At 57.2% G+C, this 25,706-nt stretch overlaps 14 protein-coding genes across 14 annotated transcripts; 8 read left to right on the top strand and 6 right to left on the bottom strand.

Annotated features, from left to right (window-relative positions):
- Positions 1–55: 55 nt before the first annotated feature.
- Positions 56–625, top strand: FA10DRAFT_265793 (hypothetical protein). The gene has a single exon (XM_025521213.1). The coding sequence runs from the start codon at positions 83–85 to the stop codon at positions 527–529; it is 447 nt and encodes a 148-aa protein (XP_025379177.1). The 5' UTR covers positions 56–82; the 3' UTR covers positions 530–625.
- FA10DRAFT_259250 (hypothetical protein) lies at positions 625–3,489 on the bottom strand (the record flags this gene model as incomplete). Its single annotated transcript, XM_025519957.1, has 7 exons — positions 625–791; positions 860–1,201; positions 1,266–1,632; positions 1,699–2,215; positions 2,286–2,806; positions 2,867–3,088; positions 3,178–3,489. The coding sequence occupies 7 exons, from the start codon at positions 3,487–3,489 to the stop codon at positions 625–627; spliced, it is 2,448 nt and encodes an 815-aa protein (XP_025379176.1).
- A 950-nt stretch (positions 3,490–4,439) lies between these two features.
- On the top strand, positions 4,440–6,568 carry FA10DRAFT_227803 (hypothetical protein; the record flags this gene model as incomplete). Its single annotated transcript, XM_025518726.1, has 4 exons — positions 4,440–5,460; positions 5,534–5,853; positions 5,913–6,026; positions 6,080–6,568. 4 exons carry the CDS (start codon positions 4,440–4,442, stop codon positions 6,566–6,568), a joined length of 1,944 nt encoding a protein of 647 aa, XP_025379175.1.
- A 528-nt stretch (positions 6,569–7,096) lies between these two features.
- On the top strand, positions 7,097–8,337 carry FA10DRAFT_79569 (hypothetical protein). The gene has a single exon (XM_025525711.1). The coding sequence runs from the start codon at positions 7,256–7,258 to the stop codon at positions 8,258–8,260; it is 1,005 nt and encodes a 334-aa protein (XP_025379174.1). The 5' UTR covers positions 7,097–7,255; the 3' UTR covers positions 8,261–8,337.
- Positions 8,338–9,047: 710 nt separating this feature from the next.
- FA10DRAFT_259247 (hypothetical protein) lies at positions 9,048–9,805 on the top strand (the record flags this gene model as incomplete). The annotated part of the gene is made up of 2 exons (XM_025519956.1): positions 9,048–9,136; positions 9,226–9,805. The coding sequence occupies 2 exons, from the start codon at positions 9,048–9,050 to the stop codon at positions 9,803–9,805; spliced, it is 669 nt and encodes a 222-aa protein (XP_025379173.1).
- An 863-nt stretch (positions 9,806–10,668) lies between these two features.
- Positions 10,669–11,460, bottom strand: FA10DRAFT_228086 (putative 60S large subunit ribosomal protein L6; the record flags this gene model as incomplete). The annotated part of the gene is made up of 2 exons (XM_025518733.1): positions 10,669–10,914; positions 10,993–11,460. 2 exons carry the CDS (start codon positions 11,458–11,460, stop codon positions 10,669–10,671), a joined length of 714 nt encoding a protein of 237 aa, XP_025379172.1.
- An 855-nt stretch (positions 11,461–12,315) lies between these two features.
- On the top strand, positions 12,316–13,720 carry FA10DRAFT_265788 (putative thiamine biosynthetic enzyme). The gene is made up of 4 exons (XM_025521212.1): positions 12,316–12,583; positions 12,643–13,097; positions 13,171–13,374; positions 13,448–13,720. The coding sequence occupies exons 1-4, from the start codon at positions 12,340–12,342 to the stop codon at positions 13,565–13,567; spliced, it is 1,023 nt and encodes a 340-aa protein (XP_025379171.1). The 5' UTR covers positions 12,316–12,339; the 3' UTR covers positions 13,568–13,720.
- Positions 13,721–13,795: 75 nt separating this feature from the next.
- FA10DRAFT_265786 (PIN domain-like protein) lies at positions 13,796–16,158 on the top strand. Its single transcript, XM_025521211.1, has 4 exons — positions 13,796–13,956; positions 14,017–14,135; positions 14,216–14,335; positions 14,405–16,158. Exons 1-4 carry the CDS (start codon positions 13,915–13,917, stop codon positions 16,041–16,043), a joined length of 1,920 nt encoding a protein of 639 aa, XP_025379170.1. The 5' UTR covers positions 13,796–13,914; the 3' UTR covers positions 16,044–16,158.
- Positions 16,159–16,283: 125 nt separating this feature from the next.
- Positions 16,284–17,448, bottom strand: FA10DRAFT_79329 (hypothetical protein). The gene has a single exon (XM_025525710.1). It carries the CDS (start codon positions 17,106–17,108, stop codon positions 16,524–16,526), a length of 585 nt encoding a protein of 194 aa, XP_025379169.1. The 5' UTR covers positions 17,109–17,448; the 3' UTR covers positions 16,284–16,523.
- FA10DRAFT_292735 (hypothetical protein) lies at positions 17,449–19,782 on the top strand (the record flags this gene model as incomplete). Its single annotated transcript, XM_025524407.1, has 5 exons — positions 17,449–18,030; positions 18,099–18,185; positions 18,242–18,292; positions 18,355–19,061; positions 19,122–19,782. The coding sequence occupies exons 1-5, from the start codon at positions 17,656–17,658 to the stop codon at positions 19,780–19,782; spliced, it is 1,881 nt and encodes a 626-aa protein (XP_025379168.1). The 5' UTR covers positions 17,449–17,655.
- Positions 19,783–19,838: 56 nt separating this feature from the next.
- On the bottom strand, positions 19,839–22,068 carry FA10DRAFT_265783 (WD40 repeat-like protein). The gene has a single exon (XM_025521210.1). It carries the CDS (start codon positions 22,034–22,036, stop codon positions 19,982–19,984), a length of 2,055 nt encoding a protein of 684 aa, XP_025379167.1. The 5' UTR covers positions 22,037–22,068; the 3' UTR covers positions 19,839–19,981.
- Positions 22,069–22,118: 50 nt separating this feature from the next.
- Positions 22,119–22,902, bottom strand: FA10DRAFT_300524 (hypothetical protein). Its single transcript, XM_025524860.1, has 3 exons — positions 22,687–22,902; positions 22,439–22,621; positions 22,119–22,369 (listed from the first exon to the last, which is right to left on the bottom strand). The coding sequence occupies exons 1-3, from the start codon at positions 22,783–22,785 to the stop codon at positions 22,277–22,279; spliced, it is 375 nt and encodes a 124-aa protein (XP_025379166.1). The 5' UTR covers positions 22,786–22,902; the 3' UTR covers positions 22,119–22,276.
- Positions 22,903–23,074: 172 nt separating this feature from the next.
- FA10DRAFT_284877 (hypothetical protein) lies at positions 23,075–24,353 on the top strand (the record flags this gene model as incomplete). The annotated part of the gene is made up of 3 exons (XM_025523952.1): positions 23,075–23,632; positions 23,690–23,900; positions 23,974–24,353. 3 exons carry the CDS (start codon positions 23,075–23,077, stop codon positions 24,351–24,353), a joined length of 1,149 nt encoding a protein of 382 aa, XP_025379165.1.
- A 96-nt stretch (positions 24,354–24,449) lies between these two features.
- Positions 24,450–25,136, bottom strand: FA10DRAFT_79075 (hypothetical protein). The gene has a single exon (XM_025525707.1). It carries the CDS (start codon positions 25,052–25,054, stop codon positions 24,545–24,547), a length of 510 nt encoding a protein of 169 aa, XP_025379164.1. The 5' UTR covers positions 25,055–25,136; the 3' UTR covers positions 24,450–24,544.
- Positions 25,137–25,706: the final 570 nt, after the last annotated feature.

Below are 25,706 nucleotides of genomic sequence, written 5' to 3'. Positions count from 1 at the left end.
CTCTCACACCTTGACAAGTCTTAATTTTTCTGGCTGCTCCACCACTCTCTGCCGACGACGAGACGAGACGAGACAGAGACAGATGGGCAAGTCTGCCAAGTTCTACAAGAAGAAGCCCAAGCTTGGCAAGGGCGGCGAGCACGGCGGAGGCGATGGAGCTGCGGAGCGCTACGATAAGGAGGAAGAGGTCGGCGCGGCGGCAAAGGCGAGGGCGATGAAGGTGCGTCTGGCCGAGGAGGCGAGGCAGAAGAGAGCAAAGGGGCCGGACGGTGTAATAAAAAGGCCTGTCGAGGCATATGATGAAGTGGAAGAGGACGAGGACCAGGATGAGGTTGAAGACGAAGAAGGAGCAGGGAAACAGAGCATCGCGAAACGACCAAGAGGCTCGGGAGGCGCGGCGAAGCTGCGCGGCAAGGCAGCATCGAAAAAGGGCCAGGACACAAAGGAGGACGACTACCGTGTCCCACGGGATCGAGGCATCGACTACATCGGCCAATGGGAGCTCGGGCCCGGTCGAAAGAAGCGATAGAGAGACACATCGACGTATTGCAGAGTATGCGAATTGTATTTATAGTACAGCGGACTTGAGGGATCAGAAAGTCAGACGTGGTGTGGGACAGTATATTACACTGCTGTTCGAAGCTGCGCCCTGGCCTGGGCACACGCCTTGCTCAGCGCATCTGCGGTGGCCTGACTGGGATGTGGGCAGTCGATGGCTTCCGAGTGAAAAAAGTGATTGGAGAAGGCCGTGTTGTACGTCGACAAGAGGTTCTCAGCAGCCTCGAGGTGGCCTAATTCAAGGGAGAGGGCGATGTCAGCGGACGGGGTAGAGGGACAAGGACGAACGACAGATACCCACTCTTGGCTTCGCCGGCAAGCAAATTGGCACCCTTGCGCTGGCAGAGCTGCAAGATGAAGCCTGCGGCATGCCCGAGCATGTGATGGTACCAGTTGGGTAGGTATGTAATGCGATCGCGAAAGCCGAGGGCGTCCGTTACGAGCGTGATTGCCGCAAGAGCGCTGGCGCTGGCTGCTTCAACAGCCTGGAGCTGGCCTCTCAGAATCATTCGCGGCGGCGTCTGTTGATGGTGGCCTGGTGAAGGGCGGGAGTCGGCGTCGAGGGCGAGGGAGCCGAGATAGGCCTTGGTGAGGTGATACGAGAGCGAGAGGTCGAGCGCGGAAGGTGTCGAAAGCGAGAGGTCTGTTGTCAAAAAGGTCAGCTTTCGTCAACAAGCCCAACTATATGAAGAGACGGCGGAACTCACCCTCCATCACGTTCGTGTCGGCGCGCCACATTTCGAGCTCGTCGAGCCATGTGCTCCACGTATCGCGGCCGGGCTCGAAGGCGCTCTGTCCAGGCGACCTCGACTTGACATGCGATAGTCCCCTCTGCGCATCTTGGGCGCGAACGAGGATGTAGAGGAGGCCTGCATGACCAAGCAGCTGACGGTCCGACGATGGCGGCACCTTGATCGCTCCATTCCATGAGCTCTCGGCACCGCCCGTCGCCGCTCCCAGCTTCTTCTTCTCGACCTTGGGCTTCAACAGGCCGCTGATTCCTCCGGAAGGAGGTGTTCGTGCCGTGATAGCTGGGGAGCTTTCGTCTCCACTGCTGAATGCATAGCGGAGGCTCTGAGATTCGTAATTAGTAAGCTGTGCACATGCGGTCTTGGCCACAAGCCACATGCTACAACCCACCTCGATGTGCCGCGAGGGCGAGTCAGGAATGAGACATGGTCGATTGACGATGAACGATTGTTGCGCTTCTGCCACGAAACCAGCCAACCATATACGTGCCTTGTCGACATTGTCAATGAGGCGAAAGGGCGGGTGGACGCTCCACGACTCGTGCTGCGTCGGTTGCTCGCGCACCTCAAAGTGCCTCAGATAGTCGACGGACCACCACCTTGCCACTCTTGAAAAGTGCCAGCTGACCTCGCCGCCGAGCCACGCAGCAGCGATACATGCGCTCGTAATCTCCTCAACGCCCACGCCCAGTTCTGGATCCAGATGTCTGTTCGCAAAGTCATCGACATCGTGGTTGGGATCGAGCTGCGAGATGCAGTCGGTCTTGAGCTCGGTGTGCAAGGTGCGAAGGACGGGGTCGTGCAACGAAGCGACCGAGAGAATGGCCGAGACGATAAGGGGTGTCATCTGCTCATTGGCAGGGAAGGTGGGGAAGCCCATCGAATGAGGCAGTAGACGCTCGGCGAAGCTGTACATGCTGGAGTCAGTACTTTGCTACCCCACTACGTCGCATGAACAGGTGCGAGATTACGACTCACAAACGCATCAGGCTACGCGCGGCCTTCATCGACACAAGATTGGCCGTGACAACGTTGATCCTGGGATCATCTCGACCAATATGAAGTGACGCATTGGCGTAGTGGCTCGTGCTGCCCTTTGTCCATTCTGGTCTGCGGCTTGCTGCTTGCGACTGATGGTTATAAGAAGGCCAATTGGACGACGGTGTCGAGCATGCATCTGCCAAGTTGGGTGAAATGTCGATCTGGGAGGCTTCCCACCGATTCGATCTCGTCGCAGGAGGCAAGGGCGGTGGCATCATCGATGCCCGGGAGCTTGCCTCGTTGACGGCCACAGAGGAAGAGGAAGAAGAGGGGGACCGATGTGTTTCCGGCTCGAAATCAGTCGGGATGGGCCGCTTGCGAGTCATGGACGAGGCGCGATCCCTTGTCATCTGTGGGTCGCCCGAGAAACTCGCCGAGGGCGAGGTGTAGTCGGGCATGGGCTCAGAGTAGGGGGACGACAACGGGGGTAGGACTGGTCGGTAAGCGTTGCTTCCTCCCTGGTTGACAGCCGCAAGATTGAGCAATGATGAAAAATGCAAGGCTGTAAAGCAACTCACGTTGGTAAAGGAGGGCGAAGGGGGCATGGGAAGGCTCGGTGCGCTGGGTACAGAGTAGGCCGAGGCCGATTGACTGCGCCCGCTGCTGCCCGGGCGACCGTAGTGAACAGGGGCCTGCTGGGGCGGCACTGATGTGGGTCCGATTTGCTTGTAGAGGTACTCGACGTCGTTGGACAATTTGGAGAGCTGCTCGTCGGTCCTCTCCCTCCAGAGTTCGTCGTCCTAGAGGAGAGCAAGTCGGGCGTCAGTCTTGTGACCTTCCTTTCTTCACTGGCGACAACCATCCCCATGGGAACGACAAGACAACTCACCGCTCTCAAGCGGAATTTGCACTCGATGTTCTGATCCGAGCATCGCTTGCAGGGTGGCTGTCCGTCGTGAACGCAGCGGACCTTGCTGCGACGACAGGACTGGCACGCCTTCTGCGGCTTGATCTCACCGGGGACCACGTTGCTCGTCGCAGGGCCAGTACCTCTGCTCTGGCCGCTGCCTGCACTTGCTGTCCTTGCGGGAGCCAGGCCCCAGGTCGCAATCGCAGACGAGAGCGGCGTCGTGACGGGCGCAGGGGGCGAGGCACCCGTCGGACGCCGATTCTCGACCAGCGACGACACCGATGGATGCATGGGCCTGGTGGGCGGCGACCTGATCCTAGCCTGTGAGAGGCTCCAACGAAGGAAACGAGAAAAGCAAGGAAGGGCGAGGTGTGGCAGAAACGAACGGAGTCAGCTAGTACGTAGTGGCCGTCGTGTGATCGGAAGAGTGGTGGGCGAATGAAGGAACGACGCGGGGAGCTTGATTAGCCTTGGGAGCCCGAGGAGTCAGCGAGACTGGAGAGCCGGGCGCGCATGCGATCATGGCTTAATTTTGAAATCAATTTCGCTCGACAGGCACACACACATATACGTGGGAAGTGAAAGAGAATTCACAGCCTGTTCAGGCTCAGCTAGGAACCTGGCTTTGCTTGCCTGCCATAAAATTGAAATTGTCGCTCTCTTCTTTGCCAGATAGGAACCGGTCCGGAGACAAGGTGCTCGCTCGCTCGCTTTGCCTCGGCCTCGGAGAATGAAAAAACGGGGCAAGCTTATTGACTTTTGTGTAGCGTCTCCGACTGTACTGTGGCTCTCTTCCTGCTGGGCTTGGTTGAGGAGGGAGCGGTCGGCGCTTTCGGAATTTCAACAGACAAAGCCAAGAAGGCAAGCTTTTATTGGTCCTGGCGGCACAGACGCTTTCCCAGTAACAATGTAGAGTGTAGCTAGTAGTAGTAGTAGTAGTAGTAGTGTAGGGTGTGAGTAGCCGGACTCCGTGAGCGCTGCAAAAGCCTCGCTCGTGTGACCTGTCTGTGGATCAATAGGGAGTCGAAGCAGGTGACAGATGATGATAGATAGGAAGATATATAGCGTAGCCAGTCGCTCTAGGGTGTGGATGCGCGCTATGACGCGCGGTGCGTTCCCAATGCGCAAGTTGCAGCGGGGTTGTTGGAATCTAAATCGTAGCTCTGGGAAGGAGCGCCTCACAACTCGTCGACGTCCTCCTCGTCCTTCTCCTTCTCATCATCAGCCTTTGACCGCCCGCCATGTCGTCCGCACTCGAGGAGGGCGCTCAGCCGTCGGCCCTCGTCGCATCGAGCACGCTCGTGTCGCCCCGCGTGACAACGGCGCTCATCCTCCGAATGCGCGCCCTCGTTGCCCACTGGATCGCAGTCGAGGTCGACGAGGAGAGCATCACGGCAAACGAGGGCCTCATCAACGAGGACGCCGTTGCGGCCTTCATCCAGGCCGGCGGCGATGTCACCAATGCCGTGCCGTTTGCCTTGCTCGAGGCTAGAAAGACATTTCTCAACGACGCTTCCCATCGCGAGCACTCGCTCAACGAGCAGCGAGCTTTGGCCTGCGAGGTGATTGCCCGCCGCGTCGTCGCCGAGCTGGAGCGAGCCGAGGACAAACTCTCGGCGCAGAGCAATGAGGGACGCGGGCAAAAGGGCAGCAGCGGCATCAGCAGTCACATCAGCCTCTCGAAGCGATTTGTGCGCATTGAGGATGATGGCGACCGCACCTTGCCCACGAGCGCCCTCGAGACCGCCGTCGACCAGAACTGCGTCCACTTCCTGTCGTCGCCCGAGGCGCAAAAGTGCGCAAACGAACTCTGGAAGGGCTACATCACCCAGCAGTACTCGGACAACGGTCTCGTCTTTTTCGAGCCCCACCACCCTGCCTCGTCGTCATTCATCGACCGCTTGGATCCTTCGCGCCTTGCGGTGCCCCAGTACCAGTACTACACAGGCATTCTCATCCACGTCGCCCTCATCGTCGTCTACACTTTCAGCACGCTCGAATACACTGGCCTCGACACCTGGGAGATCCTCCTGTGGTGCTTTGCTGCGGGCTACCTCGTCGATGACATCACGAGATGGATCAAGATGCGTGGCTTCGACAGCGTCATCTCCTTCTGGGTCATTGTCGACTTCTTCACCGATGCCCTCTTCGTCACTGCTTTTGCTTTCCGCGTCGCAGGCTGGGTTGCTCGCAGTCAGGAGCGCTCCGACGAACTGCAGCTCCTGGCTTTCCAGTTCTTGAGCTGCGTGGCACCCTTCTTGTGTGAGTGATACCTCCTTGCTTTCTTCCCTTCTCGCTCTCGGTCAACTGACGTATGCGCACCACCAAAACACAGGGATGCTCCTCCTCAAGGCCCTCGATGGCAGCCAGTACATCGGCATCATCCAGCTCGTCCTCCTCCGCATGCTCCAAGAAACGGCCGCCTTCTTCATCCTCCTCCTCTTGACCGCTGTCGGCTTTGCCCAGTCCCTCTTTGCCCTCGACGCCGCAGACGGAAGAAGGGTGCCCAATTCGGTTTCTTTTGTCGTCAACCTTCTCACAGCTGCCATTCTTGGCCAGCCCGACTTTGACGGTCCGGCAGACAACTTTGGAGAGCCGTTTGGGACGATTCTCTTCTACGTCTTTTCCTTCATCACGCTCATGCTCTTGAGCAATGTGAGTCCCACCCATTACCACTTCTTCTCTCCGCTCTCTGCTCATCAATTCACACTCAGATCCTCGTCGCTTTCTTCGCGTCGGCCTATGACAAGACGGTGGACAATGCCGAGGATGTGTTCCGGGCCTACTTTTGCTCAAAGGTCATCTCCACCATCCGAGCTCCGGACCAGGTGAGTCTCGGCGCTCGTGCTGCATAACTTTGGCTGACTTTTTTTCCGCAAAGTACGTGTACCTGGCACCTTTCAACTTGATCGAGGCATTCCTGATCGCACCGCTCGAGCCACTGCTGCCCCGCAAGACGTACGCAGGCATCAACCGAGTCGTCCAATCGGTCCTCTTCTGTGTGCCCCTCGTCTTCATTGCACTCTATGAGACATACATGGAGTCCCAGGTGGCCAAGGCGCTGCGCCTCGAGATGCTCGAAAGCATGCCCGAGGAGCGGCAGCGACGCCGCATTCAAGTCACGGGCATCGAGAACGGCGTCTTGGACCCAGAGATCCCGTCTCGGGACGGACAGTCTGCTGATGAAGGCGAAGAAGACCTCGTCATTTCCCGTGTCAAGTTCGAGACGCTCTCCAAGCGCCTGCCCGTGGTCAAGGGCCAGGAAGAAGAGGAAAAGGACGATAAGGTGACGGCCGACGACCTCCGCACCGTCTTATCCGAGCTCAAGTCGCTGCGTCAAGAGTTGGCCGAACTCAAATCTGCAAAGTAGTTCCTAGCACAGCCTTGGCAAGCTTGATTGGTGACGTCTTTGCTGTCTAAATCCTGCTACTACTACTACTACTACTACTACACTCTCTTTACTTTTCACGCTCCGACAAATGCAATCAACGGAAGTTCATGATGATGATTTCGGCGAACAAAGGTACGGACAAATAAAGGACAATCATGGCGGCTAAAGTCACAATCCTCCGCAAGGCCACGTCGGCAACTAGAAAAGTAAATTTGACATTGCTGCGTAGCGCTGCGCTCGCGCTACTGGCAGGAAGAGGAAAGAGATGGACACTGTGTGTGCACAGTGCGTGGCGACGTGGTGAAACGAAGAAGTCTAGACCATCTTTTCTGGGGACCGGGCTATGAAGTCATCGTTCTGATTCCGGTTCGGCTCGCGTGGACTACTAGCGCGCGTTGAGTCAAAAAAGAAACGCGCAGGTAGGAGAATGTCTCTGTGGAGCCTTCTCTCGCAGCGCGGCCGGTGAAATTGCTAGAAGGGAGGGGGCGGGATTTTATAAAGTGCCCATCCCCACCTGCTCCTTGCCACTGCCCTATCGTCACCTCATCTTCTTCTTCTCAGCTTGCTGCAGCAGCACACACACACACACATACACACTCACACACACTGGCAACCCTCACGCCCCAATCTATCCAACACCCGCTTCATCTCGTCCCAGCAGACAACATGAGCGCGCAGACTGCTGACACGGCCGTTCCCCTCACCGCCAACGGCGCCACGGTGGCGGCGGGCGATCACAAGATCGACCCCTCGCTGGGCTCCGCCATCAGCACGGGCCAGGTCGCCTCCAATGACACCGCGCCCGAGTACGCCGCCCAGGCACCCAACGGCACCCTCTCGTCGGGCCACACGGCTGCTGCGCCCGAAAAGGCGGCCCCCGTGCCCCAGGCCAGCGTCGACTCGGCTGGCTCGGGATCCGGCCTCGCCGGTGGCCAGGCGCCCACGACGACGACGACGACGATCATCACGACGACCAGCAGCCCCACTGCGCAGGATGGCGCCCAGGTCGCCTCGCCCCTGAGCGCTGGAGCGCCCTCGGTCGCTTCCCCCGTCACTGCCGCTACGTCGTCGCCCATTCCCGAGACGGCCGCTACCTCGGCGCCCACTTCGGCCCTTGCTGCGCCTACCCAGGCCGACGGTACCACCACTGACAAGGACGCGCCGACGACGACGACGGCCGCTGCTGTCCCTGCTGCTGCCGCCGCTGGTGGTGCAGCTGCTGGTGCTGGCGCTGCCAACGGCCACCAGCAGCACGCCGCTGCCGCGCCCATCAGCGGCAAGGAGGCCAAGAAGTACGAGAAGCTGCTCAAGAAGGAGGCCAAGAACGAGGAGAAGGAGCTCGGTGCCACGCTCAAGTCGGCCGAGTCGGACGAAAAGGCGATGCGCAAGGCGCGCAAGGCCGAGTCGCAGTCGATCAAGCGACACCAAAAGGCCGTCGACGAGGAGCACAAGACGAGCAAGGCGCTGAACCGGGCCAAGGAGGCTCAGGAGAAGGCCGCCGCTGCCCTTCAGAAGGCCACCGAGGAGCTCGATATCAAGAAGCGCCACACGTCCGAGACGACCAAGGCCTACGAGAAGGTCAAGGCAAAGATCGACGAGCTGCGCAACACCAAGATCGCCAATGACAAGGACCGTGCCCGAAGGCAAGCAAGCATGACCCAGGCTCACTAATCGTCCTCCTCCTACGACCTTTATTTTCTTCTTCCTTCCTTCCTTTCTTCTCTCTTTCCCTCCTCTTCTTCTCTTCCTTGCTCTAAGCGCTTGACTTTCTCGATACCATCTTTACTCTCTCTCACTCTCTCCTCTTACTTCCTCTCTCTCCTCTCTACGATGCTAATGAACTACGTTTTACACCCTCGATTGCCTCGTGTGACTTGTGCAACGGCAGTATCTTCCATGAAACGAAAGCCTTGGCCGCTGCGACCAGGCTGCAAAGCTTAGTCTAGCAGCAGATTTAAACCAGGCGATCTGCCGTCTGGATCTCTCTCCCCCTTAGTCATCGCGTGACCAACGGGGGCCCCCAGAATAGAATTCTTGGCTCGCGTCTTTGGAAAATTCGATTTCAAACCCGAACGACCAAAACAAGCGATGGACGGAAAGAAAGAATATCATAATCATACAAAATTTCCCATCCCGCTCCCAAAATGACTTTCTATTCCTTGTTAATGTCTCAGGGCCGGAGAGGGGAATCGCAGAGTAGTAGTAGTCGCCCGAATTTCAGCACAAGTACCTATTTTTGAATTGGAGCTTCGTAGGGAGAGGGGAACGATGAATAAAGCAAGCAAACCCCCTCTCATCTCGACCTCTCTCCATCAGACATCACTCACTTCGCTCGCTCGCTCGCTCTTCCACTCACTCACTCACTCATTCACTCACTCGCTCACTCCCCCCTCCCTCTCACGCCCCTTCTACACTCCTTCGAGAAAGTTTTTCCCACTCTCCTTTTGACTCGTTCACGATGAAGACGACCTTTGTTTCCCTCGCCCTCTTCCTCGCCGTCGTGGCCCAGATGGTCGCGTCGATGGCTGTCATCACGAACCCTGTCAGGTGAGCGCTTCCCGTCGCGTTTTCCAGTTGAATCCACCCCGCTCCCCCCTGTCCGTCTGCTGACCAGTGAATGAGGAAACGCGTGTCAGCTCGACCAAGGGCAAGGGCGGCAAGAAGCTCTCGGTCGTGTGGAACGACGACGGCAAGTCGCCAAAGATTTCCGACTGGGGCGGAGTCAACGTCTTCCTCGCCGTCGGCTCGCAGAACGTCCAGTACAAGCTCCAGCAGCTCGGCAGCAACCTGCCCGTCACGCAGACCAAGGGCTCCTGGAAGGTGGACCCCTCGATTGGCGCCAACTCCAAGTCGTACTTTATCCGCATGGAGGGAACCAAGCTCGGATCGGACGGTAACCCGCCCATGGCCTTTAGCGCTCGTTTCGAGCTCAGCAACATGAGCGGACAGTTCAACTCGACGGTGCAGAACGCTGCAAACGGAAAGGAGGGTGCCGCGCCGAGCTCCTCGACGACTGGTTCGTCGGGCAGCAGCTCGACCTCGTCTGCCTCCTCCTCGTCCACCTCCTCCACTGGCCTCTCCGGCGCTGCCTCCTCTTCCAAATCATCGTCGGCCAGCTCTAGCTCGAGCACCACGAGCGGTGTCGCGCCCATCTACCTCAACAGTGCCCTGGTCACCGTCGGCGCCATTGCCGCTGGCGTTGCCGCCTTTGTCTAAAGGAGGGTTCTCCTCTCCCTCAAATCCTATGAGGGAAAAAAAGGGGATAGACCTCGCGCATCACATTACGGCTTGCCTCTGGTCGGCATTGTCATGGGTATCATCTTCCTCCGGCACCACATTCATGCAATACACGCACACACACATCATCCTCCCCTCAGCACAACACTCATCTCTTCCTCTCCGCTTGTCTCATCACATTCGCATCACTTGTCAGATAGGGGTCACCGTGGGCTTTGGCTTTGACAGTCACAGCTTGCATCCCACTTACGCTACTTCTCGACTGTTTGTTGAACTGGATCAGCTTTTCTCCATTTGCTTGGTCTGAATCGGTTGGACGCCCCTCTGAGAGACACAAGTGCGATGAGCTCAACGTCTCTCCTCTTCTTTTTAACAACTGTGTCGCCGATAATAGAAACACAGGTGCGATGCGCTCAGCGAGACGATGCAGGGAAAGAAGAGTCTTGTCATGGACATTTTCATCATGGAGAGAGACTCCCGTCGAAAGGGGATAGGAGGCCTCCAGACCCCTCTTGATGAAAGAGGAGACATATAGCTGTACAAGGTGGTTGTTGGTGTGGCTTTGTATTTTTTGCGCAGAGCAAAGGAAAAGAAAAGAAAAGAAAGGAGAGATGTTGACCCCTCCTCCTGAGATGATGGTGTGGTGTGGTGTGTTTGTGTGTGGTAAAAGTGTGAAGAAGAAATTGAGAAGCAATCCTCTTCTGACAGGATCCTTCCCCTCATGATGTGCCCATCTCTTCGGCGCCGCCCTCGGGTCGCCTCCATTCGTCTATACCGCTCCTCCTCGTACGAGACCCCCTGCCCGGTTCGCCTCGCGAAACATCACTGCCCAATGGCTTCGCTTAGAAGCGCATGGCGTGAGGCTTCTGGCCGTTGGTCAGGCTGAACGACGCAGCGAGGTACTTCGCCATGTTGGGGCCAGCCTTCTTGACGGCCTCGATGACGGCCTTGTCGAGGGCCTTCTGGTCAGCAACCTTGGCCTCTGGGTGTGCCGCCTTGTTCTTGGGGTCGGCAAAGAACGATGCCTCGGGCTTGGCGCCGGCAACCTTCTCGCGGTTGAAGTAGGCATCGTTGATCTTGTCATCAACCTGGACGAATGGGAATGTAGCAAGTCAGTTCTCGTGTTCCCCATCGCAGGCAGTCGAAAAGGGTGGAGCTCAACGCACCTTGACACCAGAGACGTCAATCTTGGTGCTCGTGGCAATGACGTAGGCCTGGTTGACCCGGCGGATGGGCACACCGTTGACCTTGAAGGGACCGGTAACGAGCAGGAGACCGCTCTCGAGCTGCTTGAGGAAGACGACACGCTTGCCACGGAAGCGTCCGGCCAGGAGGATCAGCACGGTGCCGGGCGTGATCGAAGGTCGGAGCGCAGCCGGCTTGGGGCTCTTCCTGCTCTTCTTTGGCACGGCCACGTCCTCAGCGGGGTAGTAGCGCGAAGCCTTGATGACGGGCTTGGAGCGCTTGCCACCCTTGATGTCAACCGACTTGGTAGCCCGGCTGTCGTCGGCCTTTTGCGCGGGAGCAACCTTGCGGTCCGTCTTCTTGTACGCAGCCTTTTTCTGGAACACCTTGGTGCGGCTCAGGCGGCCGACGTGGGCGCTCGACGTCGAGTTTCGTGTAGTGGCGGCCATCCTTGTCGGTCCGTGAGAAAAGAGGTTGTCTTGAGGAAGCAGTGTTAGCAGCGACGACGACGACAGAGACCAGAAGTTGCGACTGGAGTGACCGAAGCAGGCCGCTCTCGTCGGCCGATCAGCTGCGGTGCGTTCAAGTCACGAGCGAGCTGATTAGGTCAGCAAAAAATGAAAAGTAAAAAATAAATAAAAACGATCTTTGACACGCGAGCGAGAAATCTCAGAATTCCATGACTCAGGAAAAGGGCCGAAGACCCTTGTGGCGCGTTTTAGGCTCGTCTCGATAAGCGAGTCTCGCACGGGCTCATGGGTTCTACAGCCATTGCGCCTGTCATTCTGGAAGACCCTCCGGCCGCTCCGTCTCTGCTTTTCACTCTAAAGTCTTTGGGGAAGGGCAGACTACTTTGCGTTCTGCTGCATTAATTATCGTCATGGCACAACGTGTTCAGTTCAGGCCTAGCTAGGGTTTGGGTCCTGGCTAGCGTGCCGAGAGGGTCGTCCGCGCACGTAACGGAATATAGCCAATGGGATTGGATGTCGCCGGGGCACTTGCTCCCCCTTCCGATTTCGCATCTCATTGGGGCGGCAGCCTGTCTCGCACTCGTCTGGAGCCTGGCTTAGATGACTGCTTGATGTTAAATTATTAGAATATTAGCAGATTTACTACTGTAGCAGTCTGGCAATGAGGGTCAAGATCAAGAGTTGTCTAGGGCCCGACGGTTGGGGGTGAGGAGGGGGCACTGGCTCACTACTCGCTCTGGACCTCGCTTAGATATCATGGCTCTACTCAGTGTATCGGCTGTCGGGGTTCACAGGGTACATAAAGCGGGCTGTCGCTACATGTTGTCTTGAAGTAATCAATCCCCTTCACAATCAAAAATGGCCCCTCCCACCGCTTCCTTCACCTCCGCCCCTGCTGCTACCGGGCCTTCGCCCGCCGCGCTCAAGCAGCAAGCGGCCAACAAGCAGAAGACGTTCTCGCTCCCTCGCCAGCACTACGACATCAAGGCAGGCAAGGAGCCGAAGGAGGACTACGATGGCAACTTCCAGTTCGCCGATATCAAGGAGTCGATCACCTCTAGGGCCATGACTGCCCGCTACTACGAGGACATGATGAACGCAGGTGAGCAGGAATTTAAGTTTTTAGACGGTTACGACGTGCTTCTGACACCTCTCAAACAGCCGTCTCGGATGTCGTCATCATTGGCGCTGGATCTGCTGGACTGTCGTGTGCCTACAAGCTCGGCAAGGCCAGGCCCGACCTGCGCATTACCATCCTCGAGGCTTCGGTCGCCCCTGGCGGTGGCGCTTGGCTCGGTGGCCAGCTCATGTCGGCCATGGTCATCCGCAAGCCTGCGCACAAGATCCTCGATGAGCTCGAGGTGCCGTACGAGGACGAGGGAACGCACGTCGTCGTCAAGCACGCCGCCCTGTTCACCTCGACGATCCTCGCCAAGACGCTGGCTCTCCCCAACGTCAAGCTGTTCAACGCCACCTGCGCAGAGGACCTCATTGTCAAGAAGGACGCCGACGGTGTTTCGCGCGTCAACGGTGTCGTGACAAACTACACCCTCGTCACGCTTGCCCACGGCCTCCAGTCGTGCATGGACCCGCAGACGATGACGGCTCCCGTCGTTGTGAGTTTTCCTGACTCCTTGCTTCCTCGTCTCGTTCCAACCTCGTTGCTGACCAATTTTTATTCTCTCGCAGGTTTCCTTCTGCGGCCACGACGGCCCCTTCGGTGCCTTTGCCGTCAAGCGTCTTGAATCGGCTGGCCTGTTCAAGATCGGTGACATGGGTCCCATGGACATGACCAAGTCCGAGGGCGAGATTGTCAACAACACTCGCGAGCTCTTCCCCGGCATCATCGTCGGTGGTATGGAGCTGTCCGAGGCCGACTCGCACCCGCGAATGGTGAGTTCGCGGCTTTGAGACACAAATCTTCGGTCTACATTGTTCTCTTTCTGACTGAGTCTTCTTATAACAGGGTGCCTCGTTCGCGGGCATGATCTCTTCGGGCGTCCGCGCGTCCATGATTGCCTCGAAGCTGTTCGACTCGCTCGACTGCGATGAGTTTGGCGAGGTCCAGGGCGTCCGCACCCAGTGATTGTGTAAAATGAAAGCGTCACATCTCTCAGAATTTTGATGCGGCCTTGAGCATTGAATTGCACCGAAGGAAGAGAAGTTGCATGAGATTTGAGGTTGAGTCGCCTGTGCGCACTCTGCAGTGCAGCAGTACCTAGCAGCAATAGTGGTGGTGGCTTTTCCGCGTGTCTGAAACGCGTCCGACGCGCGAATTCTCTCGACTTGCAAAAGTGTTGGACTGCATCACTCTATCATCGCACCACTACTTTCTACCTCGTGCGAGCCGCCGCCGACGAAGACGAAGCAGAAGCACCGCACGCTCATGACATAAGACGAGACCGTGCCAAGGGCGCTCACAGGACGCTTACGATGGGGATCTCGGGCCTCTTGCCGCTCCTCAAGGACATCCAGGTGGGTCCTCTCTTCACGCCAGGATAGCGTGCTAGCCAGGCCTGACCACTGCGTCTACAGAGAGAGGCACATGTGCAAGACTACCGGGGCAAGACGCTGGGCATCGATGCCTACGTCTGGCTCCACAGAGGCGCCTACGGATGCGCTCAAGATCTGGCCATGGGCCGTCCGACGACGGCGTGAGTCACTTTGATTGGGGAAGGGGGCAGACTACTATGCAGAGCGTGCGATTCGAGACTGACTCACTTTCGGTCGTTAGCTACATGAATCTGGCCTTAAGCAGACTGCATATGCTCAAACACTATGGCATCACGCCGTATGTCGTCTTTGACGGAGGTCACCTCCCAGCCAAGCGAGGTACAGAGGATGAGCGAAGGAGGTGAGTTCCTCTTCTTTTCACCTTGAAAGCCCTTGTCCACTCAAAGCTCGATTTCGTCGACGGCCTCAGACGCCGCGACGAGCACCTGCAGCAAGCGAGGAAATTCCTGGGCCAGGGACGGCAGAAGCAAGCGTTTGAGCACTTTACCAAGTGCGTCGATGTGACGCCGGCGATGGCCTACCAGCTCATTAAGGTGCTCCGAGAGCAGGACATCGACTACATCGTTGCGCCCTATGAGGCCGACGCCCAGCTGGCCTATCTCGAAAGGCGCGGCGTCATCGATGGCATCATCACCGAGGACTCTGACCTGCTTGTCTTTGGATGCCAGACGGTCCTGTACAAGCTCACGCCCGAGGGTAACTGCATCGAGGTGCGACAGAGCGAAAAGGCACGATGTCGGTCGCTTCCCTTTACTGCCTTTCCCGAGGAGTCCTTTCGGCAGATGGCCATCTTGTCCGGTTGCGACTACCTCGATTCGATTCCGGGCATGGGGCTCAAGACGGCGCACAAGCTCCTCAAGCGCTTCAAGACCGTGTCCAAGGCCCTCTCTGCCGCGAGGATGGACGGGATGAATGTGCCGCCGACGTACGAAAGGGACTTTGAACGCGCGGAAAAGACGTTTGTGTACCAGCGTGTCTTTGATCGAGACGAGCAAGGCCACTTCCGGCTCGTTACTCTCACGCCTGCCTCGTCCTACGATGGCGATCTGGACGCCGACGACTGCATCGGTGCCGATTTGCCCGAGGAGCTTGCCAAGGGCATTGCTCGCGGCGACATTGATCCCATCACCCGACTCCCCGTCGAAGGGCTACTTACGAGGACCAGCTCCGCTTCCGCCGGGCCAATGTCGTCGAGCAGCTCGTCGAAAAAGACGATCAACAGGGCATACAGCGCCCCGTCACGATTCAACAAGCAAGCCAAATCGGAGCCCGGGCAGCGGGGTATTAAGGGCTTCTTTGCTGTCGCAAAGGGCGAGTCGTCGAAGTCCTGTTCTCGACAACAAGAAACGCCCTCTCGGGCTCCGCTGGCGCCAAGATCGGTTAATCAGTCGGTGTCCAAGCAAAGCTCGAGCGATGCAGTCGAAGGCGAGGCAAGCAAATTCTTTGCAAAGGTGTCACCGGCCAAGGAGGCAGACACCAGCCTAGCAACTTTCACGCCTCGCTCCAAACGACAGCGGACTGACAGCTTGGCGAGCGCAGACTCGGTATCGTCGCCCGCCTCTTCGGCACACGTCTCGCCTCAGGCGCGCAAGCTCAAAGATCTACTCTCTTCGGATCCAGTCGACGTGGACACGGATGTAGAGGATGTCGATGAGGATCGCTTGACCAACGTGTCGATGTCCTGGAAGACAAAATTTGCGTACTCGCCGGACAGTACGCTGACGCCTCGCGGCAAGCCTGCGGCCGTCATGGAGAGTGTCAAGAGGAGGAGGTCGAACGCGCTCAGCATCGATGAAGGAACGACTTCGAAGAGGAACATCACCGTTACAGAAGAAGACCACTTCTCGTCCACCACCGTGAGCCGCCGAGAGGAGCCTAATACGCCGAGCATTACGATGGGCAGGCTCGAAATCGGCAGCGGCACCCTCGCTGCGTCGGATCCACCATCGCCGCCGCCTGCTCTGCTTGCGGCTTCCGGCGGCCACCATCGAGTTGCCGCCGTTCGGCCTTCGCTCGAGAGCTTCCGCTGCCCACGCGGCAGCAATTGACAGTGATCCTTACTGACACACACATCGCATCTACTTCTCTGCCTCCCTCCACTCATTTGTTATAACAAGAGATCCCCTTTACCCACGCAAGAACAATGTACCGGTATCCTTAGCTATTGATCAAAAAGACAATCCATGCAAGCTCCTTTCAGCGGTCGTAGCGGCTCTCTCCCTTGTAGATAGAGTCCTGGCCGACAAGTGAAGACGCGTGAAAAGGCTGGAGCCGTTTTGTTCCGCCTTTTGCGCGCACGGCCCCTCCAGACCTGTCAGACGATGTAGCCACGACGTTTATTTTCCCTCTCCTCTTGTGGCTCGGGAAGACAGATCGAGGTGTGGTTGAATGCGGGGTTGGGTTCCAGATGTTAATATCAATTGCGGTGCATCACCACGCAGCACATCTGCCACAGCACTGCCCCGTCTTTCACGCAGGTAGGGGAGCATCGGGGTCCACTGCTGTACTACTACTAGTGATATAGCTAGCTAGTTACTGCCAATTGAAGTGTTAGACGCGGTGGAGGGAAGTGTTGCGTCTCCCTTGACGAACGAGCGGCTAGTGACTCGAGGCAGGCGCTGGAATATAAACGCAGCCTGCTCAAGGCTTGCTTCCCCGCAACATTGTCCCAACCGCCTGACCAACAAAAAGTCGTTCCAACAAGAGCTGATCAGGTGAGCAGCTAGGGTCGAGCATCCAACGGGCAAATGAGGGGGGAAATGGGAATGAACGAATGAATGCACGGCCTCGTTGGGAATAAGAGTAAAGCCGCGCGTGTCCAAAGGGCGTGGCTTGCATTGGTTTCTATGTCCTTTCCTGGCTTTCGCACAGCTCCCACTCACAACACAACCCTTCTCCTTCCCCCACATCAGGCAGGACAGTCCTTTCGAGACCACGACGCAACACAAGTAAGCGAAACTTTGCAAAAAATGACGACGCCAGGTACCAATGGCATCACCTCGCCGCGCCAAAAGCCCGTGCAGGTGAGTAGCAGCTGAGAGGGCTGCGAGAAGACAGCAAAAGGTTAAAGAATGGATCCCCCCACCGACAGCCGACACCCGATGACAAGACATACGAGGACGACCCTCACGCCAGCTCGGTGCACCTGAGCGCCCATGTAAGTGCCCCCCTCGCGCCTCTTCCTTCTCCTTGTGGCTGCTTAGCCCTTTGCAGCTACTGACATTGAGTCTTATGCTCAGGGCCACGGCGGTCTGGCTAATCTTCGAGACATGTTCTACAACCAAGGTGAGCAGACGTTTGTGCAAGCATCGGCTGCCAATTGTGGTGATGTGGGCAGGCCATGAAGAAGAAAGAGGGGAAATAGTCCCGATTCGGTCCGAGTTTATTTCAACTTTTTTCCGTTTGACTTTTTTTATCCCTATGAAACGCTTTCTTCTTCCTGGTCGTGGAGGGACAGAGGTGACTCTTACCGACACGACCCGGCGAAGCCGTCACGTTGGCTGGCCGGCTCGCTCTCCCTTTGCTTCTCTTTTGCAAACTCCCCATTGGCAAGGCAAGAGGGATTGATCAGTTCCCTATCTTCTTGACTTTTGGGCAGGGTGCGAAAGGGACAGAAGCGTGTCGTCTGCAACTACCCTTGCTCTCGTTGCAGCAGGGGCCATGTTGGGGATGAGACCTGCTGTCGCCGCTCCGCTCGGGCTTCAAAGAGGGCTACTCCGATGCGCAGGCGGCTCGAGACATCATTCATCGGTTGCTCTTCTGTCTGGACGCTCACCTAGGACTCTGATTTCCCCTACTGCCTCATCCTCCCCGTCATCTTGTCGTCGCCGTATTGCTTCTCTCGCGGAAATCGACCCCGATCACCCTGAACCCCGCAATCCCTCCACTGTCTCCATTGATCCTTTCTCGTGGGAAGACACGGCCTTTGATCAGGCTCGCCGAGACAAGCTCGGCCTTCGAGGCCTTCTTCCCCCCGGCCATCAGTCGCTCCAGACGCAGATCGAGCGCACCCTCGTTCAGCTGAGATCAAAGAAGGTGAGTCTCGACATGCGACAGCTGTCGTTTCAGATCGATCGATTCTCATCGTCTCACCTTCCTTGCAGACGGACCTTGGCAAGTATGTCTTCCTCTCGGCACTCCGCGTTACCAACGTCCGGCTCTTCTACGCCGTCGTCATGCAGAATGCAGAGGTGAATATCTCTGCTCGATGTATGTGTCGTACCGAACTAACTTTTACTTCGCCCAGGAATGCCTGCCTCTGATTTACACGCCCGTCGTTGGAGAAGCTTGCCAGAAGGTGAGTTTTGCCTTTGTGTCGGCCTTGCAGAGGACAAAGCACCGACTTCAATTTTGCTACAGTTTTCCAAGATCTACCGCCGCCCTGAAGGCCTGACCATCTCTCTCGAGGACAAGGGGCAGGTGGCCAAGGTCATCGACAACTGGCCTGTCCCCACTGGCGCGCCACGCATTGCTGTTCTCACCGACGGAAGCCGTATTCTCGGCCTTGGCGACCAGGGTTGGGACGGCATCGGCATCAGTATTGGCAAGCTGAGCCTTTACGTCGCTGCTGCCGGTATTCACCCGCGCGCTACCATTCCCATCTGTGTTGACCTGGGCACCAACAACAAGGAGAAGCTGGAGGACCCCCTCTACCTCGGTCTGCGCAGGGAGAGGGCCTCCGACGCAGAGTACACCGAGTTCCTCGACGAGGTCATGGACGCCCTTAACACGAAGTACCCGAACCTCATCGTCCAATTCGAAGACTTCAGTACCGAGCGAGCCTTTTTCTTCCTTGAGCGCTACCAGAAGAACAACCGCGTATTCAATGACGATATCCAGGGTACGGGCTCTGTGGTCCTTGGTGGCTTCACCAATGCCGCCCGCGTCAGCAGCAAGGCATCAGGCAGGCCGCTTCACGACCAAAAGATCCTGTTCTTTGGTGCAGGGAGTGCCGGTGTCGGTGTTGCTATGCAGCTCAAGAGCTTCTTTACCCGCCAGGGTCTCTCCGACGAGGAGGCAAAGAAGCGCATTTGGCTGTGCGATTCCAAGGGTCTCGTCACAAATGAGTGAGTCTTGCGGTCGTTCCCTTTCGAACATTAGCAGAGGAAGCTTACATAGAACTACAGCCGTGGTGACAAGCTGCCCCAGCACAAGATTCACTTCTCACGAGACGACAACGAGGGCAAGCAGTGCAAGACCCTCATCGAGGCCGTCGAATACATCAAGCCAACAGCTATCATTGGCCTCAGCACGGTCCCAGACACCTTCACGGAGGAGGTCCTCCAACGCATGGCTGAGCTCAACAAGCGCCCCATCGTCTTCCCTCTCTCCAACCCTTCGCACCTGTCCGAGTGCAACTTTGAGACGGCCGTCAAGGCTACCAAGGGTGCCGTCATCTTTGCTTCTGGAAGCCCATTCCCCGAGCTCGACTACGAGGGAAAGCACCTCATTCCTGGCCAAGGAAACAACCTTTACGTCTTCCCCGGCATCGGCTTGGCGGGCGCTCTTTGCAAGGCCGGACGCATCAGCGATGAGATGATCACCGAGAGCGCCCTTGCGCTGGCGGATTGCCTAAACGACGAAGAGAAGGCAGAGGGGCGTGTCTACCCTGCCCTGACGAGGATGCGCGAAATCTCCCGCGATGTGGCTGTGCGCGTCATCCAGATGGCCATCAAGCAGGGCCACGCCAGAGATGGCGGCTACACGGCCTCGATGGACGAGGACGATCTCAGGAACTGGGTCGAGGGCGAGATGTGGAAGCCCACGTACCAGACTTACGTTGCCTAGGTCTACCTTTCACATACTGTTTTACCTTCTTCCTCACCATGTATTAACAGTCATTACCAAAAGGGGACACCTCCCTTTTCCTCGTTTCTCCCTCGGTCGATACTAGGTTGATGTGGGAAACGAGCATGAAGCATTCCTGTCGATTGATTGAATTGGATTATCTAGAACACTTCTTGGTTGATGGTTGCAAGTATGATGTCTACGATTCGATCTTGAGATGGAACGGCACGACGAGGGCGCCATTGGTGGCCTCCTTGATCCTCATCCACCTGCCCTTTGCCGGTTCCTGGCCCAGAGCTGCCGCCACAATCAGCCCCACCTTTCCCCTTGCGACTTCCTCTTCCTCCTCCTCTTGTTCTTGTTGCTCCGCCTCCGAAAAGACCTTTCTGAGGCCTCCTCTGAGTCCTCCACGCCTGGTCCACTTTTCCGACTCGAGCACTTCTTCGCGATTCTTCTTGCTGCCGCCTCCGCTCGGCCCTGCCGCGGGGGTCGCGACGAGCTGAAGCGAGTTGACAAATCCAACGGCGGGGATTGTCGAAAGAAGCTTGAAGCTCCTCAGGCTTCGATCAAGCTTCCAAAGCCTGATTTCGCCATCCCATGACCCCGACGCAAACACATCGCCATATGGCAGGCAAGCCAGGCTCGTGATCCACCTGGGCGTTTCGATGGGCGCTTCACCCTCCCGGACGTGCTCGAGGTGATGTCCATGTGCGACGGGCATGGTGAAGACGGGCTTCTTCTTGGACAGCGACCACAGCGAGATGGTGCCGCTGTCGCCTCCGCTGAGAAAGCAGTGTTCATCGACCATGGCAACGCAGTCGATGCTGCCTTCGACCCATTCCTTGCTGATGGAGGAGGCTGGCGCTGACGCTTCTCCATCGTCGTCGTCGTCGCCATCGAGACCCTTCGTCAGAGCCATGTCGCCGCCCTCGAGGACCTGTCGGACCTTGCTTTTTGCACCTCCGCGGAAAACCAGCTGAGATTCGTCCCGCACCTTCCACCACCGCACCGAACGATCTCTCAAGCCTGCGGAGACGACAACTTCGCCCCTCAGAAGATCCAGATCGCCCACAGCCTCCTGATGGCCAAAGAATGTCTCAACGTAGGAAAGCTGAGAAACATCAAATAGCTTCAAGGTTCGATCGTAGGACGCAGTGAAGAGATCGTGAGAGCCTAGGCGGAAACCGAGGGCTGTAATGGAATCCCGATGGCCCCCAAGCGCCTTGAGGAACCGGCTTTGCTGTGGCGCACTCGCTGTCGGTGCGTCTCCTTGGTGCTGAGTAGTCGAACGCGTAGACCGAGAAGGAAGAGCCCAGATGCAAATACGTTGATCTTTGCCACCTGTGGCCAAAAACTTCCCATCAGAGCTCATGGACATGGCCCAGATTTCGCCGGTATGCCCTTGCCCAGGCGCAAGATTGAGATAGTGGGCCTTTTCCTTGCCCTTGTCTGCCGCCTCGGCGGATGATGCCACCTCGGCTTTGCCCATCATCTCCTGGGCACGTATCTTGCGTCGGGCCGAGCCACTCGTCTTGGACAGGGCAGGCCTCCCTCTTGCCTTTGCGTTTTGGCTCCCGCTGCTCATACCCCTAGGAATCACTTCGAGCATCTTGCCATCTTTCAAGCGCCATCTGACGATCTGTCCGTCCTTCCCAGCTGTAACGAGCCATGCGCAGTCGCTCGCTGGCCCAATTCTCGCATCGGTGACACTGTGCAAGTGCCCTCGAGTGGCTAGGACGTGCTCCGAGCTGCCCTGCTTCGGGATGACCAGCCTATCGGCGACGAAGTTGTGAATATGTGTGGATCTTGTCGAGACGTCCTGCTGCAGACGGGCAGATATGTTCTGTCGATCTGCCTCGGCGGCATCTGCCCCTCCTTCGTCCTCGTCCTCGTCCTGTCCCCTCATCCCTGCAAGGTAGGCCTGCGCAAGGCGGACTCGAGCCTCGGCCGGGGTTTCATCGACGTCGTCCTCCTCGCTCTCGGAGCCCAGCCGGTCTCGCTTCTCAAAGTCATGTCGGAGGTCCATGTTGGCGATTCCTTCGTCATCGTCGTCGTCATCGTTGTCACTTCCACCGGCTCGCCCATTCTCGAAGAAGCCCCCGTCGTCGTCCTCATCATCTTTGCCCCTCTTCACCCTCTTTTTCTCCTGTCTCCTCCGCGCTGTCGACGGGCCTGCCTCACCGCCGCCCGTACGACCACTGCTCCCGGCGGGCGCCCCCTTCTTGCGCTTCTTCTGGAAGAAGCTGTCCGACATGGCAAGGCCTTCGATTGGGCTGGGTTGACAAGACCTCGCTGCCAGAATCTTTCTTCTTGGGACGGAAGTCAAAAAAATTCGAGCAATGGCTGACTAAGCACACGTGATCCTCCGTCCTCCACCACTTGCAGCCCATCAGTGATGACAGTGGCCTTCTGTCAACGATCACTCAGTCTGACGGAGTCAATGGATGGTGTATGGCATACAAGCGGTAATGAGGGGTACGAGGCTCTATGATTATTAGAAAGTGAGGTTTCCGAGCTCGAAGGTCCCTTGCGGTCCGCTTCTTGTAATCTTCCTGATGTCGACAAAGTCCTTGCCGGCATCGACGGTCTAGCCGGGCCATCTCTCCTGGTCAGCAGCGAGACCCAACCCGACCACTCTTCTTCCCTCTGTACTCACTCCGTAGATGTGACCACATCCGCTCCCTGCAGGTTCGAAGCGAAGCACAGACTCGTCGATAAACTTCCGAGGCAGAGCAGCAATATAAAGTTCATTGCCGGCGCCGGACTCAGCGCTGAAGAAGAGCTTGAGCGTCTCAGGGATCTGCGTCGATGTGCTCAGGTGAATGAAACCATCTTTGAGCTGCAAGAAAAGCCAGTCGATAGTCAATGCGTAGTGTCGAGTAGGAAGGAGAGGCGTAAACTTACGTCAAGCTCTGATCCCTTCCATTGTCCGTCGGGCAGAGACTGTCTCTCGGCCGGCGTGAGAATCTTGTACAGAACGGTACACTGCTCTTGATCCGACATGATTCTGCTCTCTTTGCTCACGAGTTCACACAACGAAAGAAAGAAAGCGGACCGTGTCTATGCGCGTCTGGTTGAAAGTCACGCTGGGTGGAAGTGGCCTATGCAAGAAGCTCTAAGTGCAGTTAGTCAATCAGGAATTCTCAGCAGTGTGTAACGAACAGGCCAGGCAGCCAACGTGGGATTTCAACATTTCGACGGACCTGTTTCGTCAACTTTGTCAACTTTCAGAAGCAAGACGCTTCCTTGCAACTTCGGGCTCTGCGAAGCCTAGAATCGAGCGCAGGACAACATGGCGCACCGGCAGCGGACGATGCGGCTCATTGCCATCCCGCTTGCGCGAGCGCGACCAGGTGCAACGCCCGTCTCGACGTTCCTTGCCCAGCGCATCACAGCCAAGGGCAAAGAAAAGGCCGTCAGTGGAGGCAGCGATGGTGGTGGCGGCGGTGTCGGCAGCAGCGGCGGTGAAGGTGAAACAGGAGCAGCGGCAGCGGCGGCAGAGCAGGCGAAGAAAGAGCCACTCGTCTCGAGGCTCATGACCAGGGCTTCCAACTTCTGGGTCTCGCTGGGAAGGACAGACGTCAAGAGCCCGTTGGACTGGAAGCGGCGGACCTACACGTTGGGCGAGAGGCTGATGGATCGAATCGAGTACGAGGAATGGGCCCTCAAAGGCGTCGATCCGGCGTTGGGACCCAGCCTGGACGTGAAAGAGGCCGGGAGAAGAAGGGAAGATGGAAAGGATGAAAAGGCTAAGGAGGATGTTGTCTCGTCGACATCGGCTTCATCATCATCTTCTTCCCCCGCATCGCCTTCTCCTTCTTTAGACATCAAGTCACCTTCCCCAGACAATGTGAGTCGTCTTCAATCTACGCGAACACTACCGAAGACTAATCAAGCGCCTATTCAGATCCCTCTCCTCTATCCGCCCTCGCTCCTCGCTCCCACTCCGCTTCTGGCGTCGCTGTCGCGCCTCACCTCCTCGAGGCAACCGCATCACCGCCAACGAATGATCTGGTGCATAATCGGAATGCCCTTCACGATCCCATTCGCCATCGTCCCCGTCGTTCCCAACCTACCCTTCTTCTACCTCGTCTGGCGCGCGTGGAGCCATTGGAAAGGTAGGCTTCCGCGTCTGGACCCTTGCCGCCCCCATCGCAAGCTAGGCTGACCCTGGAACTATTTGAAACGCAGCTTACAGCTCGTCGAAATACCTTTCGACCATCATTAGTCGAGGAAGGCTGATTCCGACGCCCTCATCCCAGCTAGACGAGATCTTTGCCATCCCTGCTCCTCCAGCACCACCACCTACCGAGTCTGAACCCGAGTCGGGGCAGGGCGAGAAGACGGCGGAGCAGCAGAGAGCAGCAGAAGAAGTGGTGCCCATCTTGCACAAAGCTGCGGCGGAGGCCCTAGTCAAGGCCCTGGAGCTCGATGCGCAGCTCGCAGTCGAGCTCAACCGCGCCATGATTCAGACCCAGTCAAGCATCGAAAAGGGTCAACTGCAAAAGCTCGACGAGGCCGCAAAAGACGATGGACATCACCAGGATGCAAATAGTAAGCCCAAGGCATAGAACTAGACCGTACCGCACTCGCCCTTTTCCCCCTTCCTCAACACACACAAACATTGCTCGTCACTCGTCGCTTGTCTCGTCAATCTTCAATGGAGTAAGACATACTATTACAGATGATGAGCCCTGTCTTCTGTTTGTTTTCCAAGCGACCGAAGGGAGAGGAAGAGGACTGAAAAGGAAAAAGAAGAGGACTACTTGATGCGCTCACGTTCAATGATGGACCTCTGCCTGGCGTCTCTCGAAACACGAAAGTACCAATCGAGCGAGTTGCTCGTCTGACCCAAGCGGCTCAAAAAGTCCTCATCGTGGGTGATGACGATGAGCTGGAAATTGCTCTGACTGCGTCGCTCGTTGATGAGTTCACAGAGGCTCTGTGACAGGGCATCGATGTTTTCCTTGTCTAAGTTCGTCGTCGGCTCATCGAGAGCCATGATGCCGCAATGGGCGCTGAAGCTGTCGGCCAGGGCTAGGCGGATCAAAATCGACGCCAGGCACTTTTGGCCAGCAGAGCAGCGCCCGCGCATGTCCATCTCCACCGAATCTTTGATCATGCACACCCGGTAATTGTAGGTCCTGGCACCTGTTCCTTCGCCGTCGGCCCGGATTGAGATCGTGTCAATGTCGGTGCCTTGGTAGGTGCGACCCCAGAGGTAATTTAGATTCTGGTTGATCTCCTCCATCTTGATGGCATGAAACTTCATGATAGCAGCTTGCAATGCCTTCTGGTAGAGCTCAAGATCGCTGTTCGCCAGCTCGGAAGTCTGCAGTAAAGGTTATCAGCTTGACGCCATGCACATGCCATGCACATGCCATGCACACAACCACCAACCTTGACATCGATAAGTTTTGCGGTGTAGCGCCCATGTACATTCTTGTATTCGTCCTTCAGCTCCTGCTCCCTCGATTTGATCGTCGCCTTGAGCGAGGTATTTTCACCCGCGAGGTGCGACGCTTCGCCATTCAGCTCGTTCTCCTTGCGTTTGCTCACGTTGAATTTTTCGCTCCAGATCTTGTTGGCCTTGCTCGCCTCCTCAAGTTGTAGGCCCGCCATCTCTGAATCGATGCGCTCGATGTCGCGGCCCAGAGCGAGGTAGCGTAGATTATCGTGGATATTACGCTCCGTCGCGCGGCTCTCGTTCAGATCCTTCTCAATCTTAGCCACCTCCGACTCAATGCCGCTAATGTCATCCTGGGTCGCGCGGATTTGTCCTTGCAGCTTCGTGAGTGCATCGCTGCATGCCTGAAGCCTCTGTTCGCCTCGACTTTGAACATAGCTCTGCACCGCTGATTCACTTTCGGCCAACTGTCGAACATAGCCGCGCGTCTGTTCCACTTTAGTCTGCGCCTCTTGCT

Source organism: Acaromyces ingoldii (genome assembly GCF_003144295.1).
Source record: "Acaromyces ingoldii strain MCA 4198 unplaced genomic scaffold FA10scaffold_2, whole genome shotgun sequence".
In the NCBI taxonomy this organism is placed as follows: Eukaryota; Fungi; Basidiomycota; class Exobasidiomycetes; order Exobasidiales; family Cryptobasidiaceae; genus Acaromyces; species Acaromyces ingoldii.
This window is presented reverse-complemented; position numbering and strand designations above follow the sequence as displayed.

Bases quoted from the DNA above. Each gene is read 5' to 3' on its own strand.
- FA10DRAFT_265793 (XM_025521213.1), top strand. From the start codon at position 83: ATGGGCAAGTCTGCCAAGTTCTACAAGAAGAAGCCCAAGCTTGGCAAG.
- FA10DRAFT_79569 (XM_025525711.1), top strand. From the start codon at position 7,256: ATGAGCGCGCAGACTGCTGACACGGCCGTTCCCCTCACCGCCAACGGC.
- FA10DRAFT_265788 (XM_025521212.1), top strand. From the start codon at position 12,340: ATGGCCCCTCCCACCGCTTCCTTCACCTCCGCCCCTGCTGCTACCGGG. The intron at 12,584-12,642 runs GTGAGCAGGAAT...CCTCTCAAACAG, and splicing joins CGAGGACATGATGAACGCAG to CCGTCTCGGATGTCGTCATC. The intron at 13,098-13,170 runs GTGAGTTTTCCT...ATTCTCTCGCAG, and splicing joins CGATGACGGCTCCCGTCGTT to GTTTCCTTCTGCGGCCACGA.
- FA10DRAFT_79329 (XM_025525710.1), bottom strand. From the start codon at position 17,108: ATGTCTTGTCATCGGGTGTCGGCTGTCGGTGGGGGGATCCATTCTTTA.
- FA10DRAFT_300524 (XM_025524860.1), bottom strand. From the start codon at position 22,785: ATGTCGGATCAAGAGCAGTGTACCGTTCTGTACAAGATTCTCACGCCG. The intron at 22,622-22,686 runs GTAAGTTTACGC...CTTTTCTTGCAG, and splicing joins GGAAGGGATCAGAGCTTGAC to CTCAAAGATGGTTTCATTCA. The intron at 22,370-22,438 runs GTGAGTACAGAG...TGGCCCGGCTAG, and splicing joins GATGTGGTCACATCTACGGA to ACCGTCGATGCCGGCAAGGA.
- FA10DRAFT_79075 (XM_025525707.1), bottom strand. From the start codon at position 25,054: ATGAAGTTTCATGCCATCAAGATGGAGGAGATCAACCAGAATCTAAAT.
- FA10DRAFT_265786 (XM_025521211.1), top strand. From the start codon at position 13,915: ATGGGGATCTCGGGCCTCTTGCCGCTCCTCAAGGACATCCAG. The intron at 13,957-14,016 runs GTGGGTCCTCTC...CTGCGTCTACAG, and splicing joins CGCTCCTCAAGGACATCCAG to AGAGAGGCACATGTGCAAGA. The intron at 14,336-14,404 runs GTGAGTTCCTCT...CGACGGCCTCAG, and splicing joins ACAGAGGATGAGCGAAGGAG to ACGCCGCGACGAGCACCTGC.
- FA10DRAFT_265783 (XM_025521210.1), bottom strand. From the start codon at position 22,036: ATGTCGGACAGCTTCTTCCAGAAGAAGCGCAAGAAGGGGGCGCCCGCC.